The sequence below is a fragment of the Rhinopithecus roxellana genome, chromosome 14 (assembly GCF_007565055.1).
Source record: "Rhinopithecus roxellana isolate Shanxi Qingling chromosome 14, ASM756505v1, whole genome shotgun sequence".
Classification (NCBI taxonomy): Eukaryota; Metazoa; Chordata; class Mammalia; order Primates; family Cercopithecidae; genus Rhinopithecus; species Rhinopithecus roxellana.
Genome location: NC_044562.1, coordinates 7,623,824 through 7,643,366, shown reverse-complemented (window position 1 = coordinate 7,643,366; position 19,543 = coordinate 7,623,824). Strand labels below are relative to the sequence as shown.

The window sequence follows — 19,543 nt, the reverse complement described above, 5'->3', positions numbered from 1 at the left end:
TTTGCAGCCCGTGAACCCACACTTTCTCTCTCCGTTTTATCTTTTCCATCTGGAGTGGTATAGGTGAGATCCTGAGAAGTCAGAGGAACTCTCAAAACCTCTGCTGATCCTAACAGGAGCCACATTACTTGGCTACCAATTTAACATGAAAATGGTATTAAAGCTGGGACCCTTGGCGACTGGGCTCCATGAGGTTAAATTCTATTTATTTATTTATTTATTTATTTATTTATTTAGAGACAGAGTTTCACTCTTGTTGCCCAAGCTGGAGTGCAATGACGCGATTTTGGCTCAATGCAACCTCCGCTTCCCAGGTTCAAGCGATTCTCCCACCTCAGCCTCCCAAGTAGCTGGGATTACAGGCATGAGCCACCACGCCTGGCTAATTTTGTATTTTTTAGTAGAGACGGGGTTTCTCCATGTTGGTCAGGATGGTCTCGAACTTCTGACCTCAGGCGATCTGCCCACCTCGATCTCTCAAAGTGCTGGGATTACAGGCGTGAGCCAACGCACCCGGCCCATGAGGTTAAATTCTAAGTAGAACTCCAGATTAAAGAAATGTTCCAAGAATTCATTTGTTCTACTCAACTTGTTCCACTTTATAGCAAAGCTAAGATGAATGAGTTGAGGTTTCTAGATCAGTGGTCACTGAGCAGAATGGGATATTTCCTAGAAATGTCCCTCAAGTCCATCATTCTGGGTGTCAGTGATGAGTACCTAGAAAGATAGCACTCATCATCAAAGTGGATGATTGAAGTTTACAATCTGCTCAGTCTACAGTCTGTCTCTGAAACCTGCAGTGTGCTTTTGTTGCTTCACCTGTAAAATGGGTGCAATAACTATCGCTCTACTTACTTTTCAGAGCTGATGCACAGATTAACCGTGAAAGAATTTTGCAAACTGTGCAGTGCTTTACATCATGTCACTTGTCTTAGCACAAAGGCTCCAAACATTAAAAATGGGACAGTAGTGACTTCAAGATCCAAATCCATGAATGTTGGAAGGCACTTGTTCAGGACAGATGTGTGTGACTTTGCATATGTTGAGTGTGAGTTAACAGTAAAACATCCAAGTAAAACGGAACAGTAAATTATGGAGACACGGGCTTGGAATCTGAGCAACAGGGTTGGAACTGAGATACAAATTGGAGAGTCAGAACACAGGAGCAACAAGTAAACTCGAGACTCTGGAAAACATGCTTTTGAAACTTCATCTTCTTTTCCATTTCCATAGCCATATTCCTCAAGCCAATCCCAACTGTCTCCTGTTTGAACTATCCAAGTGCAAAATTTCATTAATACATATTCCTGTTATCATTACTACAAACTGCTAAATGATGCTTTATGGTCCCTATTCATTTATTGTATGCATTATCCATTGAAAAGATCATACAGATTTTCATACTAATCAACCACTTTCAGTAGTTGTCTACACACACAAATGGGGAATGGAATTTGGGAACAGAAATCACATGTGTTTTTAACAGCCCTACTACATATGTGTTCTTTCCCTTTGAATAATACACACTATTTCTTAAATTACTGCTTTGGGTGAATAAATATACCTGCTATATAACTTAAATTGATGACATTTAAAAATTATAATTATATATGAAAAAGCTTGAAAATCATAGTCTTGCATATTCTTGCTTGAAGAGACTTACACAATTTATGTACATTTTGTTTTTAATGAACTTAGAATCACTTTATGTGGCAAAAAAAACCCAGCAATATCTCAAAGTCAAGTTTCATTTGTAGAGGCATTTACAGTGTTTACAGTTGGACTGAATCCCAGGACTAGCTAGTCTTTCTGTTTCACTTGGATTTTCTCCTAAGGTTAGGATCATTGGCAATTTTCTCCATCTTTGGTGGGTCTCACATGCCAGTTTTTTGTTTGTTTTATTTTTAAAATTTTGTAACATTTACATGTGAACTCGTGAAACCACTGTAGTTAGTTAAAAGTATTTCTGATTTAAATAGACTGTATTCTATTCAGGCATACAAAAGTCACGTGCTAGTTTTCTGGTTGAAGAACAGCTATCTGTAATGTTGTTTATCTTAATAATTAGAATTTAACTGAGAGTCAATTTGCTGTTTATTTAAATTGATGCAATGGCTAGATGTTAGGAGTTTACAATTTAAAATGGTACGGGGGGAGAAAATCCCTGAATGCACCATTTTAATTTAATTTTTTATTGATTTTGCTGATTACATGTTAAGTAAGTGCTCATGAATTCTCTGCCTAGTTTTACTAAATTTTCCTTTTCCATAAGCATAGATATAGTAATCTGTCTTGTAGTGTTTTAAATCTACTTCTAAGTATATAAATCACTTGTGATGTGGTTAACAGCATAAAATACATGTGAAATTTATATTTAAAACAATTACACTTATATGTAACATATATGTACAGTAACTAAAGACATAAATCACATAAAAAATTCAGAACCCCTGTTACAATATATTTAAAAAGGAGAGATGTTAAAAACAAATTTTTATCTACTTTGTCATTAATGACTTCATTTTATAGGTGAAAGGTTTCAGGAAGTTAAACGAACTGCCCAAGACACATACACACTCACAGGGCACACATGCACACATAAACACACACTGACACACTTGGACCAGTTCTGTTTTGTTGACTGCTATGTTCTCACTGCTTGCTCTAGTCTCAGTGTAAAGTCTGGATCAAAACTGAGTGAACAAATATTTGTTGAATGTTCGACTTATTCAGAAATAGACTCCAAGTCTTTTGACATGAAATCCATTGTTCTTTCCAAAACATGAATGGAAACATTTAAAATATCCTTCTCTATCTTCTAGTCTTACTGAGAGAATAGAATGTGATAATTGTGTGAAAGAAACTTAAAATTATGTAAGCGTATGGAAATCTAAGTCAGCGTTATATTACCCTTGTAGTTTAAGTTTATAAAATGTCTCACTTCTCTTACCACTTAAGAAAGGAAAAATTAACTAGAATGGTAATTTTAGTATACATGCTGCTGAAGTGAGCACAAGAATGGCAATTTTAGATACAACGATTTCATTTTGTGAATGATCTGACTAGGAAAAAGAAAAATATTTCCTACCGCACTTGGGTTTAACTAATGGAAATTTCATTTTTAATGGTAATTCTACAAGGAAAGATAATTCCTTATTACATACCAATCTTACAGCATAATGAGTCAAACCCTTGTTTGAGAGTTTTAATCTAGATTTTCATAAGTTAAAAAATAACATAAAATAGAAGTTTTCAGTCAATCACATCTTAGGATTCTTCCTGTAATATGAAAATCTATACCACAACTTATACTGTAAATTGCTTTAGATCCCGTTTGCATTTAGCAGGATTTTGAAATAAAGGATGGAGTTGTCATCAATCCCATTAATCAAATCACAACTAATAAAAAAATGCATTAGTAAATAAAGACTTTTAAAAGGGCACCTGATTTTGGCATAATTAAAAATACTTATGATGAAATAGTGTTAGAAAATCTTACGGCAGTACAATATATATGTTAACTGGGAAAAAGTTATCTAAAATCATTTGAACATATCCAACTTAAATTATAACCATTGTGGAAGTCAAAACCATAGGATTGTGCTTGCTAATTTAGTAACAAAGTCAATAATATAGAAATTAGTTTGTTAAATCACCATCCTGCATACTATAAGGATACCTAAAGAGTAGCCTCATATGGGGAGCATTCAAAATCATATGGACAAATTTTTTAAAGCAGTTTTGAAATAATTTACTTCCAAATCAAGATATTAAATGGCAGCTTCTAACCAACAATAATGCTTATGGCTAAGATAGAAATGAGATTCTTTACAGAAACGCTGACACAGCCTTAACTGTAAGCACTTGAATGTGCGGCTATAATTCTTTTTTCAAATCTTTCCCAGTGAAACTTCAGGTAAAAGAGTTCGCATTATATGTAAACAGTAGGAGACAGTCTAGAGCTTTTACAAAATAACAAACCTGTGACACATTTATATTCATCTTTGATTGCTACCACTAAACGACTGAATCATTCAAGGTGTATTGATCAGTTCTTTAATAGATAAAAGGTGGGCAATGTCTTATATAAACCAACATTTCTTAATACATTTGATGGCAAGAACTACATATTTTAAGATGACAATGTAAACCTCTAAAAGATTTTTCAAAAAAGCTTTCTGTCTTATTTAGCATTCCAATTATTAATCAAAAACAATAAATAAGAAAAAATTATGAAAGAATATAGAACAAAGGTTAAGAAAGTTTTTCTTTTCCATTCAGAAACTAAACAATAAAATGATTTTCCGAAGAGTCAGTTTTCTGTATGGAAGGCATTTAAAACTGGACCAGATAACATAATATCAGAATAAACCAAGGGAATACAACTTTTACTGGGAGGTGGGTGGCTGGAACCAAGGACTTAATTGTCTAATCTTAATTTTCATTTTTTAAAATGTCTAAAATAATGATGCTTATAATGAGGAGTTAATTTTAATGCGCAGCCAACTTTAAGTCATAATAATGATATAGTGGTGGTTTTTTTTTTTTTTCTTTTCTTCACATTTTCATATAGCCAACAGACGACTATTGATCCGGCACTGGAAAATACTATTTCGGTATTTATTGATCAAGGCTGTATTAGGAAAATTGTCATTTTTGAATGAAAGATAGTAAAGAGTTATCAATTCTTGTAAATACAGAACAGGAAATAAATTGGATCATCAGACTAAACAAATATTAAAATTATTATTTTTTTAATGTAAGTACCCTTAATAAATTATGTGATACTATAAGGATGAGCCTAAGATTTTATCATCTTGCATCACAAGGATCTGATTTCATAGGATTCTAAAAATTTCCCAACTTACATTGCTTTTAACTAATATTTTATTTTGTAAACTCAGCATTGTATCACAGTAAAACAAGTTGAAATGTGTAAGAAACTGATTTTTTAAATCAGCTCTAAATTTTATCTTAAACACTAGCTAATTATTCATTTAAATTAAAATTTATTCTTTTTATAATCTTCACTTTACTTAAAGGCAAAAAAATCACACTTATTACCAGTTACAAATCATCATGCAAATCTGTAAACAGTTGACATCTGGTGAAGTCTTTACCTTGTATCATGATGAAACAACACTCATTTTGTTATAATATTCATTTCAAATGCTAATTTTTTCTTCATTAGATGGCAGAAAAGATATAACGTGCTCTTAATACTCTTTATAAGAGTATGTTGCTGAATAAGAATTTTAAAAAAAGGAATACGTTCAAGATGGATACTTAAATCTTACAAATAGTAATCCCATTAATTAGCTATAGCCACCTGTCTGTTAAAAGCACGATACACAGATCAGGAAAATTGGGCAAGGACAGGTAACAGACACATATTCTTCCTAGGCTACCTGAAGTATTTACCAATTCCACTTACTGTTTTCTTAGAAGTTTTAAACATCACAAAAACGGGTAAAAAAATTATAGTTATTGTGATGTATAGTTATTGTAATATGTATGTATTATATATGTTATATATAACCATAGATAGTGACTTATTTGGGCTTAACTCCCTGTAACTGCTTTCAGAAAAAAAAGATAATTTTCATATCACTAAATGTTCGATATGCCCAAATGAATCCATTGCTCTTTTGAAATATTTAATGTATTTTTAAAGTATGTTCTTCTGGCTGGCAGTACAGATGGAAAAGTAAAATCCAATTTCGACAACAAGGTAACTTCACTTCTCCCTCACCAAAAAAAAATTTTTTTTAAAAAGCCTTATGTCAGTAAAGGGCAGATTTTTTTGAGTACATATGGTTCCTAGAAAAGTAAAAGACTAATTTCACATGTAGAAAACATTTTATCCCCTTGCTGTTAGGATTTAACAAAGAAATTCAATACCAGCTGAAAAAGGTAGAACAAAACTATGAGCCATCCAAATGAGCAAATTATGATCTGTCCTTTTTGAGACTTACTGGAGTGGGGCATATGGTGGGATTGGGGAATATTTCAATTTAGATCTGCTCAACCACTCTGTTTTCCTTTCACATTCTAACTCCCTTGTGTTATAAGGCTGGCAACAGCTCTAAGAATGTGGAGAATGTAAACAGCCTTTTACTGTCCGAAGGGATGGCAGCGTAAGGAATGTGTGCTTATCAACAGGGCTGCAGCTCCCCACCTCACTTACCATGATAAAGCGCTCCAGGAGAAAAACATTACAACCCAAGCACAATCCCAAAATGGATTCGAATTTGACATAAGCTTTCTTAAAAGCGAATCAATCAATCCATGCTGTAATATTAGAATCTAGTTCTCAAGGAGAGCATATAATCCCTTGGAGACGTATTTCCTATTCCTTATTAGCTATGGTGGTGCGGGAAAAAAAAAATTCTAACATTTCCAATATAGTAGCTGGGATGAGAACTTTTCCCCGACACGTGCACAAACATATTTTCTCATCTTTAAGAGCCTATCACAGTGCTTACGGAGCAGATACACAGTTCATGTTTATTAAATGCAAAATTAATGAACTAAGATTCGTAAAGATATTCTGAAGACCCCCACATAAATACCTGATTTCCCCAGGCTTTTCCTTACACACAGCATATAAATGCTGCTCTGTTAGATCATCTTTTATTAGAATCCAGACTAAAAAAAAAATTTAAAGGAAGGGATACTAAAGATTAATGTGGCATATGTTTTGGGTTCATAATGTCTAAGATGTAAAATGTATTTTAACATGCAGTATCGTACGTAGTCAGTATGTGATGGCTTATTCAAAGATATTTGGGAATATCATTGCATTTTCTTCTTGATGCCATTGAAGGCTTTCTGAGTTAACGCTATGCAGGTGAAGCTAATCTCCACCGTAACAAGCATGGACCATGAGCATCTCAGTGGTCTCTCCACCTTTTAGAGTTCCTTCCACCCTCAGAACTTGCAAAGTGCCTCTGCCTTAACAATATCATACATATCATAGAGAAACTTTCAAAGTTACTTGATTTTCCCTCTAATAGGAAAAGAAAGAGACAAAGAGAACGAGAGAGAGAGAGAGAGAGAGAGAGAACAGATTGGCATCTTCTAAGTGCTTGGGCAAAGTCTTAAGTATGAGAACCAAGAAACTATGGCATCAGGAGAAAGCCCTCTTAATAGCATCGTATCAAGGCAAGTTCTAAGTGACCAGAAGAAATCCATCACAGAGGCTGATCCAGCCAAAGCACTCCGCTTCTGTAATTTTACTTTAAAAGTTTCTTCTTGAAGGTCTTACTTTGGTTTTCCCTTAACTGTAATTAGACATGCATATAGAATACAGGCGTATATCAGGAGGAGGAGAGCGTGGCGCCTCGCGGGAAGAGCGAAGAGAGTGACAACGCGAACCCCAAACCACATTTTAATATCTTTCTTATTCCTCAGCGCCCCGGAGCCACCCAGACGAGGCGGAAGAGGTCTCCCTGAAAAGATAGCTTCGGGATGCCCGAGAGGGGGCTCCTGCGCGGAGCTGGGAGTGAAAGTTACATCCCGTGTCCCCAGCTGGCAGAAAACCCCATCCCAGTCCCCAGCGCCAGACGGAAAACGAAGAGAAATCCAAGCTGTCCCCCAAATCCATATTTTGCCTAAGTTTTCCCCCAGCAAGCCGCCACTAGCTGGCTCTGAGAACCAGGATGCATGCACTATGCTGTGCTTTGGAAGAAGTGTCTGTGTGCATCTGGGCAAACACCACGTGAAAAATAAACATCACCAAGCCTCTCGAACTGTGAACTGGAGGAAGGTCTTTCTGCTCCTTCTCATCCTATCCATTTACCTTCCATCCTTTCCTTGACCGCTTATCAGTAAACCTCTTCCTTGTCCCGGACCTACTCCCCGGCCACCTTCTGCTTACTTTACCCCAGCGCTCAAGTTCCAACCCGTGCTAAGCCCCTCAGTCGCCTCTAGATCCCTTCTATTTCGTTCTTCAATTCTTTCTTTTCGACCTCTAAGGCAACCCAAAACTCCTTGCCATCCTCACGTCCCCAACCCCACGTCCCAAACAGGCCCAGGCTGGGCTCCAAGTCAGCCGCTTGCGCGGTTTTCCCGCCGAAACGCGTCCCCGGCGCGTGGGGCTGCGCGCCGGCGGGGCACTCACCAGCTGCAGCAAGCCGGGGACCACCACGAGAGGCAGTGGCCGCAGGCGCATGGTGCCGGCTGGCACGGCTTCTCACGAGCTGCGCGCCCTCGCCTGCCTCTCGCGCATCTCCACTTCGCGGGGCAGGACTGAGGACGCCAGGGACACAGCGCGGCGCTTCCCTCCCGGAATCCGAGTGCTGCGCGGTGCAGCGCAGCTCGGGCCGGGTGGGCGGGCGGGGAAGGAGGAGGGTGGGCGGACCGGAGGTGTCTCTCCGGGCCCCCGCGCGCCCCTCCTTGGAGGGGGCCGGCACAGAGCGTGCAAGGCCGCTGGAGCTCTGGCACGCGGCGGGGGCTCCAGTCGCGCCTTGGACTCTCCGGCTTGGCCGGACTCGGGGTGAGCGCTTGGGGGCGCCTGCGGGAGGGAGGTGGCGGCTCGGGCGCTTGGGTGATGGGTTCAGCGCGAGGCTGCTCTCTAGATCCGATCCCGCCGGGCAGATGCCTGGCAGATCTCAGCACGCCTGGCCAGCCGGCGCCCCCGAGCCCGGAGAGGCCGAGTGCCTCCTCCCACCCCTGCCCAGCAGAAGGCCGGTCCGAGAGGCTCCACTGTGCCAAGCGCCCTGCTTACTGACTGGATCTCGCTTTGGCTTGGGAGGCTGGGGATGGGGGAAAGGAAAGGTTCTCCCTGGGTGGCTGCAAGAAGGAGTGCGCCCGCCGGGAGAGCGCCCAGAGAGTTTAGGAGGGCAAGGCGATTGCAGAGTCCTGGGGCGGGGCGTGGGGGCTGCGAACGGGAAAGGCTGGGGCAGGGAGGTGGGGCTGGAGCCCAGGACGCCCTGGGAGAGTGCCCTACTCCGCCGCAGCGCCAAGCTCGCAGAGCCGCGGATAAGGGGTGCAAAGTGTGCCTGGTGCGGCTGGAAGGATTTCTGGGGTTGGGAAGTAATGGGGACCTCGAGCGACCAGGAGCAGAACTGTGAGAAACGGAGCTAGGTGAAGTCCGCTTTACTCCGGTTTGGGGATGGTATAGACAGCTAGGTGTCCTGAAGACAGACGGAGTTGCTCCCAGACCTTCTGCCCGGGCTTTGGAGAAGCCGAATAAAGACGGGATACCCCACCGCAGCCTCCGACTTCAGAAATATTGGAGAGGGGTATCTCTGAGGCCGGGCGAAGCTGCAAACCTGATGCCTGTGAGCCTCGACCTCCGTGTTAACAACTCTCCATTGGAGAGATCCTTAACCTTTAACTATCTTTGTTCTGGACACTCGAGAGGAAAAATCAAAGGCAATTGGGCTGACAGACCTGCACTGTTTTTACGGTAGATCAGAGTTTAGGCGTCATTCGTCACCGCTTTATTGAGCGAGTAGGAAACCTAAGGTCCAGAGAGATACATTCACTTCTCCAGGGATGAGACTTTAGGCAGTTACTCCAACAGAATACGCAAGGCGAGACTGCTTCTTACATCTAGAAACGCAAAGCTCTTAGAGAAGAAAAAACCATGTTGAAGCAAGGGAGTAGAATTGCAATTGATTTCTAGGCTTTAAAAAATAAAACAACAAAAAGCACAGATTGGGTTGTAATTTTTGGACAAAAAAAAGGGGGGGGTCCTTCTTCTCTGCTTACCACCCCCACCTCAAAATAGAAATGAAGGAGGGTTGTTAAATCTTAGTGGTTGAAGCAGAGCAGCCTTGGTTTCAAAGGCAGGAGGATTGCTTTGACTAGGGCAAAGTCCTACTATTCCTTTCACTGAGTATGCCAAGATTGCGCAGATGGGGAGGTAGGTTATTTCAGAGTGTTCTGGGATCCCAGTGTGAATTTGAGAGTGTGTTGTCCTTGAGCCTGCAGGTAGGGTATCTTTCCGGTACAACTCCATTTCCTGTAGGGAGGGAGAGTGGCAAGCAAGGGGCTGCATCCTGCCTAAACCCTTGCTAAGCCTGACTGCGGGTTCCATGGCGAAGGATGCACTACTTGCATCTCATTTCTGCTTGATCTCAGACTCTCCTTTTGCCTTGCAACAGACTCAAAAACAAAACCACTATTTGTGTATCCAAATCTATATCTCACCCATTCCACTCCTCATCCCTACAAAAATTCCCTCTTTACCAAGACTTAGATCCCTGTTCTACCAGTTCTAGAAAATTATCCTGTCCTAAAAGCACAAATAAGAGGATTTCAAAAACTGGAAGAGTCTCTATTGGTTGATCTTGCCCAACTTTGGGTCCCTGGAGAGGGCTGCATCTTATTTACAGACAACCTTTTTAAAACAAAATGGACATAATAGGAAGGGTTTTGCGGAAACAGAGGAACCCCTTTCTGAAGAGGTACAGCTGGAAGAGGAGAGAGGCTAACCGCTTTGCAAGAGGCACTACCTCATTTAGACTTCATGTCTCTGCCTGAGCTCAGCTGACTCATCTATAGAGCCAGAAAGTGAGGTCCTGTCTCCATTTGGTAATTTGGTAGTTTGCAATTCCACTATCACAGACTCTGTAAATGAGGAGGGCATGATTTAACACATTATTGACATAAATAGGCTGAGCACGGTGGCTCACGCCTGTAATCCCAGCACTTTGGGAGGCCAAGGTGGGTGGATCACCTGAGGTCAGGAGTTCAAGACCAGCCTGACCAACACGGAGAAACCTCATCTCTACTAAAAATACAAAATTAGCCGGGTGTGGTGACACATGCCTATAATCCCAGCTACTAGGGAGGCTGAGGCAGGAGAATCGCCTGAACCTGGGAGGCGGAGGTTGTGGTGAGCCGAGATCATGCCTTTGCCCTCCAGCCTAGGCAATAAGAGTGAAACTCCATCTGAAAATAAAATAAAATAAAATAAAATAAAATAAAATAAAATAAAATAAAATAAATAAATAACAAAGTTGTTTAATTACTGGAATAGTTCGCTTTTTTCCTTCAATTTGTTCATATGTCTTAGATCATTTCTGTTCTTTTGAGAAACTACATGAAGTTTAAAAGTAGAACCTAAACTCAAACATGTGCCCTAGTAACAGTAAGTAGTCTTACAAAGAAACATGCTGAGGGATGTTGAATTCCAAGTTAAAAGCTAAAAAACACTAGTGAACTTTCGTGCCCCGGTGATCAGGCCAGGTAAAAGAGAAGCACTAACAGCCCCACTAACCTAAGTCTGGCATTACTGTGTTCATTTATAAAATAACTACTGATCTTTCTGGATCCCCCCCAAATTTTGCTGTACAGACTACACTAAAGAGAAAGAAAGAATGGAAAGAAGAAAGGGAGAGAGGGAGAAGAAAAGGATGAAAAGAAGCAGAAAAATAGAAGTATTTAAGACATTGTCCTCCAGCAGCATGCAGTCTGAGAAATATGCAATAAACAAAACACAGTAGACAATACAGCAAAATGTAAGTGCTGTTTAGTACAGCTGGAGAAAGGAAAGATCATTGTAGGCCAACATGAATGCTTCTTGGAAGAGGCGAAACATGAGTTTGCTCAGCTTCCAAGAATGGCCAGGATTAGTCTACATGGGAGAAAATGGAGGAGGTCATTCTGTATGGGAGAAACAGAATGAGCAAAGGCAGAGTGGAGGATTTTTATAGGGCATAATTGAGGGATGAACAATAAGCAGCCCAGACTGGCTGGAGAAAATATGTTGAAGAAAAGTGAGAAGAAAGTTAGGTTACAGGCTGCACTATAGAGATCTGGGAATGCCAAGCTAAACAATTTAGATGTAATCCGCAGGAAATTATGGAATCGTAAACCTTTTTTGGAGTAGACAAATCATGCATGAAGAGGTATGAAGATATAGAGGCAGAATGAGGAGTGGTCGTGGTAGTTGGAAAGAAAGGAATAGAGGAATAGGGAGATGTGGGTACAAGGGCAACAGTGAGCAGTGAACTGTGAACAGGAACTGAACTTGGGGTTTGAATATTTTTAAACTTTTCTAGCATAGTAGAAGAGTGTTGTTTTTTTTGTTTGTTTGTTTTTCACCACTTTTTGTCTTTTCCAGTCTATTTAACAACTAGAGAATCAGATCAGTGCTTTCTCATTTTGCAAGGTTCTCTTCACAGTGTGAGGGGAAAGAGAATGTTTTTTTTTTCCCCTCATACAAACCCGTAGTAGAAAGTGGGACCTACCAAATTTTACTGCTACATGATCCAGTTATAGTCTTTTAAAAGCAAAGAACATATCCAGGGATATGTTGAATGCTTTGAGATCAAATTTGTCAACTTATGGCTCATCCAGACCATTAGATTTTTCTGGTGCTTCTCCTCTGTACTTAACTTTCTCATCCTTTACTGTTCATTAGTATAATTACCAGAAAGTGGAGAAGGAAATAGCATGCATTGCAGAGTTTCAAGTGGATATTAGATAGTATTCAACTTTCTCCCTTTACAATTAAGAAAACAGGCCTGAAAAGTTCTGTGACTTGCTTCAAGTCACCTAGAGATGCATGGGTAGATCCGTAAATTGATTCAAAGGCCTGAGATTCTCAGTGCACTGCTTGTTCCAGTTCATTAGTCTGCCTCAGGTATTTTCCAATTGTCCAGCAGTTACAAAAGTTTTGATGTAACAAATGAACCTCTAGCTAATAATAGATGTGATAATGATCTATGGAGGCTAAAAGCCTCAGGGTCTATCTTATAATCAGGAAAACAGATTTGACTATAAGGAGCCTGAAGCATTGGTCTGGCAGTAATTTTAAAAGCATATAAGGGAAAGGGAATGATACGGCATAAGGCTGCTGTGCAGCCCTCAGACTCAGGATTCCAGAACATGGTAGCATTTACCCCAAGGATAGGGGAAATTCTCAGGAAGGCTTCCAGCTTCTTAGACCTCTGCAATAAGAAGCTGGTGGGGTTTTTGGTAACAATTCTTAACAACTATTATAAAATCCCTTTGAGTGGCCACTCTTCTTTAGTAATTGAGTCACTTATTTAATAAAATATAATGCTGTATTGTATTGAATTGCATAATAGAATCACACGGAACTTCAAACATCACTGAGGGTGGGATTGAACGTTGATATTTTTCACCCAGAATATTTCAACATACAGCCATGGTTGTGCACTAGTACTCTACCAGAAAGTTGGGTTTCTTTTCTCTACCCTCCCTCTATCCTTCCCTTCCTTCCTGCCTTTCTTCCATCCTCTACAGAATTATAGCCCTAATCATTGGAATACACTATGAAGCTTTAACTGACTCTCATTAGGATCTATTTACTTTCTTGATTCTACAGGGCCTTCTCAGGCAAGAACTGGACATTTTCTTTGCAAATATTTGGCACGATTGGAGGATTCATAAAGTTTTATTGCATAAATTTATCATTTGTTCCAGGTTTAAACACAATTAACTGATCTGTAGTTAAAGTGCTTTTCTCCCAACCTTTGGTGGCCGCAACACTACCTCTTCATTATCTCTTCACTTGGATGCTGGAAGGAGATAACAAGAGTGTGTTGGTGGTTGATGCAACTAGGAGTAGTCAAGAGGAGAGGCTAGAGGGGAAGGGAGGCAGGCAGGATCCCAGCAGGCCCTGTGATGAAAGGCACCTGGGTTAAGAGAACATCACTCAAGACCGACAAGGCAGTAAAGAGCTTCTTTCTGGGTGCCAATATTACATCTCCACCAAGTCAGAATGATTTGGTAAATGACTGATAAACCTGTCATTTTCTTTCCATGGGTAGATAGAGATAAACCTGTCATTATCGTTCCACGTGTGTTCCCATGCATTGTCCACGGATGCATGATTATTTAACTGAATAATCACCTTGTCTACTTATACATCAAATATGACAGCTTTCATTACAAGGGAATTATTTAACCTGCCTCAAATGTTGCTTCATATATGGAGAGAAGGCAGGGAACAGGACCATGGAAGGTTAGAGTTGGAACATCTTGTTTAACCTCTTCAGTTTGTAGATGAAGAAGCTGAGGACCAGAGAGAGAAAGTGATATCCCCAAAGTCACACAGCCAGATTGTGGCAGATCAAGACTAGGCCCCAGGGTCAGTGCCTCTTTGGACTATGGTAAGCTTACTCTGAGGGGTAGCCCGGAGCTCTGGGGTGCCTATTTCCTGTACCAAGATGATTATGAAAGGACGATGAGGGGGAAACACATTTACAAAATAACATCTTAGCTAACCAAATGCAAATCTCCCAATTTGAGAATACTTATAATTCCTAAGAGAGGGAAGACAGAGACCTGGGATGAAAAGAGATTGGAGTAAACGCCATTGCCCCTCTAACCCCCACAACTTATCATGAATGAATGAAGCATTTTGTTTACAAGTGCCCAAATACAGCTCAAACAAGTCAAACAACTACAACAGAGGAAATTTAATAGCCTATGTGAATAGGAAGCTCAGTGGCTGAAGGTTGTTTTAGGCAATTTAAACCAAATTTTAAAATTCTTGAGCAGGATACTGGGTCAGTCATTCTGAGTTTGTGTGTAAGCCGCTTAAAGTGGGCTGGGTGTGGCAGCTGGAGAAGGCTTGATGTTAGACCCTGGAGAGCACAAAACAAAAACCTCTCTCCTAGAAACTGATTTGTATAACAGCCTGAACCCCCATCACCACTTGACAAGGTCTTTCCTGGTTCAGGTGCCTACAGTTTTTCTTTACTAGGTCTCTAACTGAATGACTCTCATCTTCTAACTTCTTATCCCACATTTCTGTACTTGCCTAGTTCCTTAACACTCATCACCTTATTAAATGTAGATCCATACTTGCTGTAGCAGATGAACTGAGGTTGTAACATGTGGATGATGGTTCAAATATCACATAAGCAGCTCTCTTTACTATTCTTACCACTAAAGGAAGATGAAGCTGCTCCCTATGCAACAAGGATGTCATCACTTGTCAAAACGTAAGCAGCAGCTACCCATACCAGCAGGTTTAACAACACCAAGGCACTCTCCACCAGTTCTAAGTAGTTATTATTTATTTTTGTTTGTTTGTTTATAGCCAGGTTCTTAATCATTTAAACATTGCATTCGGAAATGCATGTGACTTTTTCACTGTGCCCGTTAGCAGGATCAGTGAATACTGCACAGTGTTGCCTTTTGAGTCTTCTTCATTGTTTTTGTGAAATGCAGTGGCATGGTGTTCTTCATGGTCTCTCCGGGCCTCAGCATTACTGTTCAAGTGCTGCTTTCATGTGTTATTTAAATGTGTGTCAAATGTGTGGTACCTTCCCACATTCAAGCAGAAGTTGTGTAAGGAAACAAGTCAGCTAATTTTCCTACTCTGATAAAGTACAGGTTTACATTAGGTTACTAGATTTGGTTTTGAAAAATATCCCAATTTCTAAGCATTGGGGACTTCTATTTTCCTCCTCAGCTGATCTAAAATAAACTTGTCTGGTGTTTCCCTGGCAAAGTAATCACACAGAGATTTTTTTCACTATATTTATTGGAATATCTTGGGTGCTATCTACTGGCCAAATGTGGCATTGCCTCATAAAGGTGAACAGACAAAGTGCCATAACTCTTTTAAAAATAACTTTGTGTGGGGGCTGAGTAGATGCCATAGGTTTTAGCACACGTGGGACCTGTCTTCTTGGACAATATCACTTCCAGACGTTGCTCATTGCCTTTGAGATTGGGGGAATCCCTTGATCAGAAGTCACACAAGTTGTAATATAAGTGAAATATAATGGGTAGGCAGGTTTCAGCTTGTCCTTCCTTGAAATGGTTGACTATAAATAGCTTACATCTAATTTTCACTTTGCTGAGCAATGTGAACGGATAAAAATGTTACTCATTTCAAATGAGCTCAGCTATATAGATTCAATCAATAATCCTGTGTCTTCATGTGTACATAAAGGGAAATAAGAAGTTAAAAAGATTCTTTATAGTTATTTTGCACTTAATACTAGGTAGAACGCACATGCCAATTGATAGTATTGGTCAAAATACTTGAAAATAAACAGATAAACAATATTCAGTATAAGGTAAACTCATCCCATTTATGCTAACCAAATCATATTCTTTCTCCAGGAGTTTTTCTTTATAAGCATCTTGTCATTTATCCAGAGGAGTACATTATACTTTAATCAGATTTGCAGAAAGGAACATATCAGGAGAAAACATGAAACAATGAGAAACTGAGAGTCTATGCCAAGTGAGATGGGAGACCAGTCAAAGAGAAGAGGGATCTTACTTACTGTAGCAAAATGGGCAGTTGTCCCATTTAGGACAAACAGCTGTAAGGGAAAAGCCAAAGACATAAGATCAATATTGATCATTGGGAGATAATGAAGAGAAAAGCCCAATATGTCAACATTAGCTTAGGTGAAAATCTAGAATATAAAGCTGTACTTAACAGGAACATAATGCAGGCATATAGATTTAACAATATACCAGAAAATAAAATGCCCTATCTTAATTTCTAAAGTTATTAAAATGCAACTTATGCCTTTAACTCAATTATTTTAATTTGTTTATTCAGTCATTTGGTGTTATTTATGCCAGACCATACCATACTTACTTCAGGTTGTATTCTATTTCAGATTGTAATTTTCAAAATTCGTTATCCTAATTTGGGGACTGTATAATATATTTAACTTACTCAGTTTTCTATATATTATTGAATAATGATAGATTTAAACATTTTGATTGAAATGAGAAAGACCATAAATTAAAATATTCAACTATCATTTTAAACCATTCTGTTTTGGCAGTGGAATATTTTTTAAAGTTATGTTAGTAGAAGTAGAAATTTTACTTATACTTATTTTCATTTTTGTTTTAAATTTTTTTCTTCAACTTTTATTTTAAGTACAGAGGTACATGTGCAGGATGTGCAGGTTTGTTACATAGGTAAACGTATGCCATAGTGGTTTGCTACACCTATCAACCCATCACCTAGATATTAAGCCTAGTATTCATTGGCTACTCTTCCTGATATTCTCTCTCCCTCCACTCCCAGCCCTGGCAGGCCCCAGTGTGTGTTGTTCCCTTTCATGTGTCCATGTGTTCTCATCATTCAGCTCATACTTGTAAGTAGGAACACACAGTGTTTGGTTTTCTGTTCCTGCATTAGTTTGCTGAAGATAATGGCTTCCAGCTCCATCCATGCCCTTGCAAAGGATATGATCTTGTTCCTTATTATGGCTGAATAGTATACCATGGCACATATGTACCACATTTTCTTTATCCAGTCTGTCATTGATGGGCATTTGGGTTCATTCCATGTCTTTGCTATTGTGAATAGTGCTGCAGTGAACATACGTGTGCATGCATCTTTATAACAGAACAATTTATAATTCTTTGGGTATATAAAGAGTAATGGAATTGCTGGGTCAAATGATATTTCTGCCCCTAGGTCTTTGAGAAATCACCATGCTGTCTTCCACAATGGTTGAACTAATTTAAACTCCCACCAAGAGTATAAATGCATTCCTTTTTTTCACAACCGCGCCAGCATCTGCTGTTTTTTGACTTTGATTAAAGCCATCCTGACAGGTGTGAAATGGTATCTTATTTTGGTTTTGATTTTGATTTGAATTTCTTTAATAAACAGTGATGTTGAGCTTTTTTGTATATGTTTGTTGGCTGCATGTATGTCTTCTTTTGAGAAATGTCTGTTCATGTCCTTTGCCCACGTTTTACTAGGCAATGTTTAATGTTTGTTTTCTTCTTGTAAATTTGTTTAAGTTCCTTGCAGACTGTGGATATTAGACCTTTGTCAGATGAATAGATTGTAAAAATTTTCTCTCATTCTATAGGTTGTCTTTTCACTTTTGTTGTTGGTCTTTAGTTTAATTAGATCCCATTTGTCAATTTTTGCTTTTGTTGCAATTGCTTTTGGCATTCTCATCATGAAATTTTGCCCATGCCTACTTTTTGAATGATATTACCTAGATTTTCTTCTAGGATTTTTATAGATTTGGGTTTTAAATTTAAGTATTCCTTTTTTTCTTTTTTGGAGATAGAGTCTCATTCTGTTGCCCAAGCTGGAGGGCAGTAGGGCAATATTGACTTACTGCAACCTCCGCCTCCCAGGTTCAAGCAATTCTCGTGCCTTAGCTCCCGAGTAGCTAGGATTACAGGTGTGTGCCACCATGCCCAGCTATTTTTTGTATTTTTAGTAGAGACAAGGTTTTACCATATTGGCCAACCTGATCTTGAACTCCCTGACCTCAGGTGATTCACTTGTGTTGGCCTCCCAAAGTGCTGGGATTACAGGTGTAAGGCACCATGTCTGGCCTACATTTAAGTCTTTAATCCATCTTGGTTAATTTTTGTATGTGGTGTAAGGAAAGAGTCCAGTTTCAATTTCTACACATGGCTAGCCAGTTCTCCCAGCACCATTTAGTAAATAAAGAATCCTCTCCCCATGGTTTGTTTTTGTCAGGTTTGCTGAAGATCAGAGGGTTGTAGGTGTGTGGTCTTATTTCTGAATTCTCTATTCTGTTCCATTGGTCTATGTGTCTTTTCTTGTACAATGCTGTTTTCGTTACCATAGCATTGTAGTATAGTTTGAAGTCAGGTAGCATGATGTCCCCAGCTTTGTTCTTTTTGCTTAGGGTTGTCTCGGCTATTCAAGTTCTTTTTTGGTTCCGTATGAATTTTAAAATAGTTTTTTTCTAAATCTGTGACAAATGTCAATGGAAGTTTAATGGAAATAACATTAAATCTATAAATTACTTTGGGCAGTGTGCTCTTTTTTATGATGTTGATTCTGTCTATCCATGAGTATGGAATGTTTTCCCATTTGTTTGTGTCATCTCTGGTTTCTTTGAGCAACAGTTTGTAGTTTCCCCTGAAGAGATCCTTCACTTGCCTTGTTAGCTATATTCCTAGGCATTTTATTCTTTTTGCAGCAATTGCGAATGGGAGTTCATTCATGATTTGGCTCTCTGCTTGGCTGTTATTGGTGTACAGAAATGCTAGAGATTTTAGCACATTGATTTTGTATCCTGAGAAGTTGCTTATCAGTTTAAGAAGTTGATATGATGTGTTTTCTAGATAGAAGATTATGGCATCTGTAAACAAAGATAATTTGACTTCCTCTCTTCCTATTTGAGTACTCTCTTGCCAGAACTTCCAATATTGTGTTGAATAGGAGTGGGGAGAGACATCGCCCTAGTCTTGTGCCAGTATTCAAAGGGAATGCTTCCAGCTTTTGCCCATTCAGTATGATTTTGGCTGTCAGTTTGTCATATACGCCTCTTATTATTTTGAGGTGTTTTCCTTCAGCACCTAGTTTATTGAGAGTTTTTAACATGAAGGGATATTGAAATTTATCAAAGGCCTTTTCTGCATCTGTTGAGATAATCACAAGGTTTTTGTCTCTAGTTCTGTTTATGTGATGAATTACATTTATTGATTTGTGTATGTTGAACTAACCTTGTATCCTGGGGATGAATTGAACTTGATTATGGTGGATAAGCTTTTTGATGTATGGCTGGATTCAGTGTGCCAATATTTTATTGAGAATTTTTGCATCCATGTTCATCAAGGATATTGGCCTGAA

The 19,543-nt window shown here is 39.4% G+C and overlaps 1 protein-coding gene across 1 annotated transcript in view; it reads right to left on the bottom strand.

Annotated features, from left to right (window-relative positions):
* The window catches only part of NXPH2 (neurexophilin 2), a 113,035-nt gene extending 104,714 nt beyond the window's left edge, over positions 1–8,321 (bottom strand). Inside the window, exon 1 of the mRNA XM_010387385.2 lies at positions 8,123–8,321. Coding sequence (XP_010385687.1) covers positions 8,123–8,173 — 51 coding nt within the window. The 5' untranslated portion in view covers positions 8,174–8,321. The remainder of the gene's footprint in view (positions 1–8,122) is intronic.
* Positions 8,322–19,543: the final 11,222 nt, after the last annotated feature.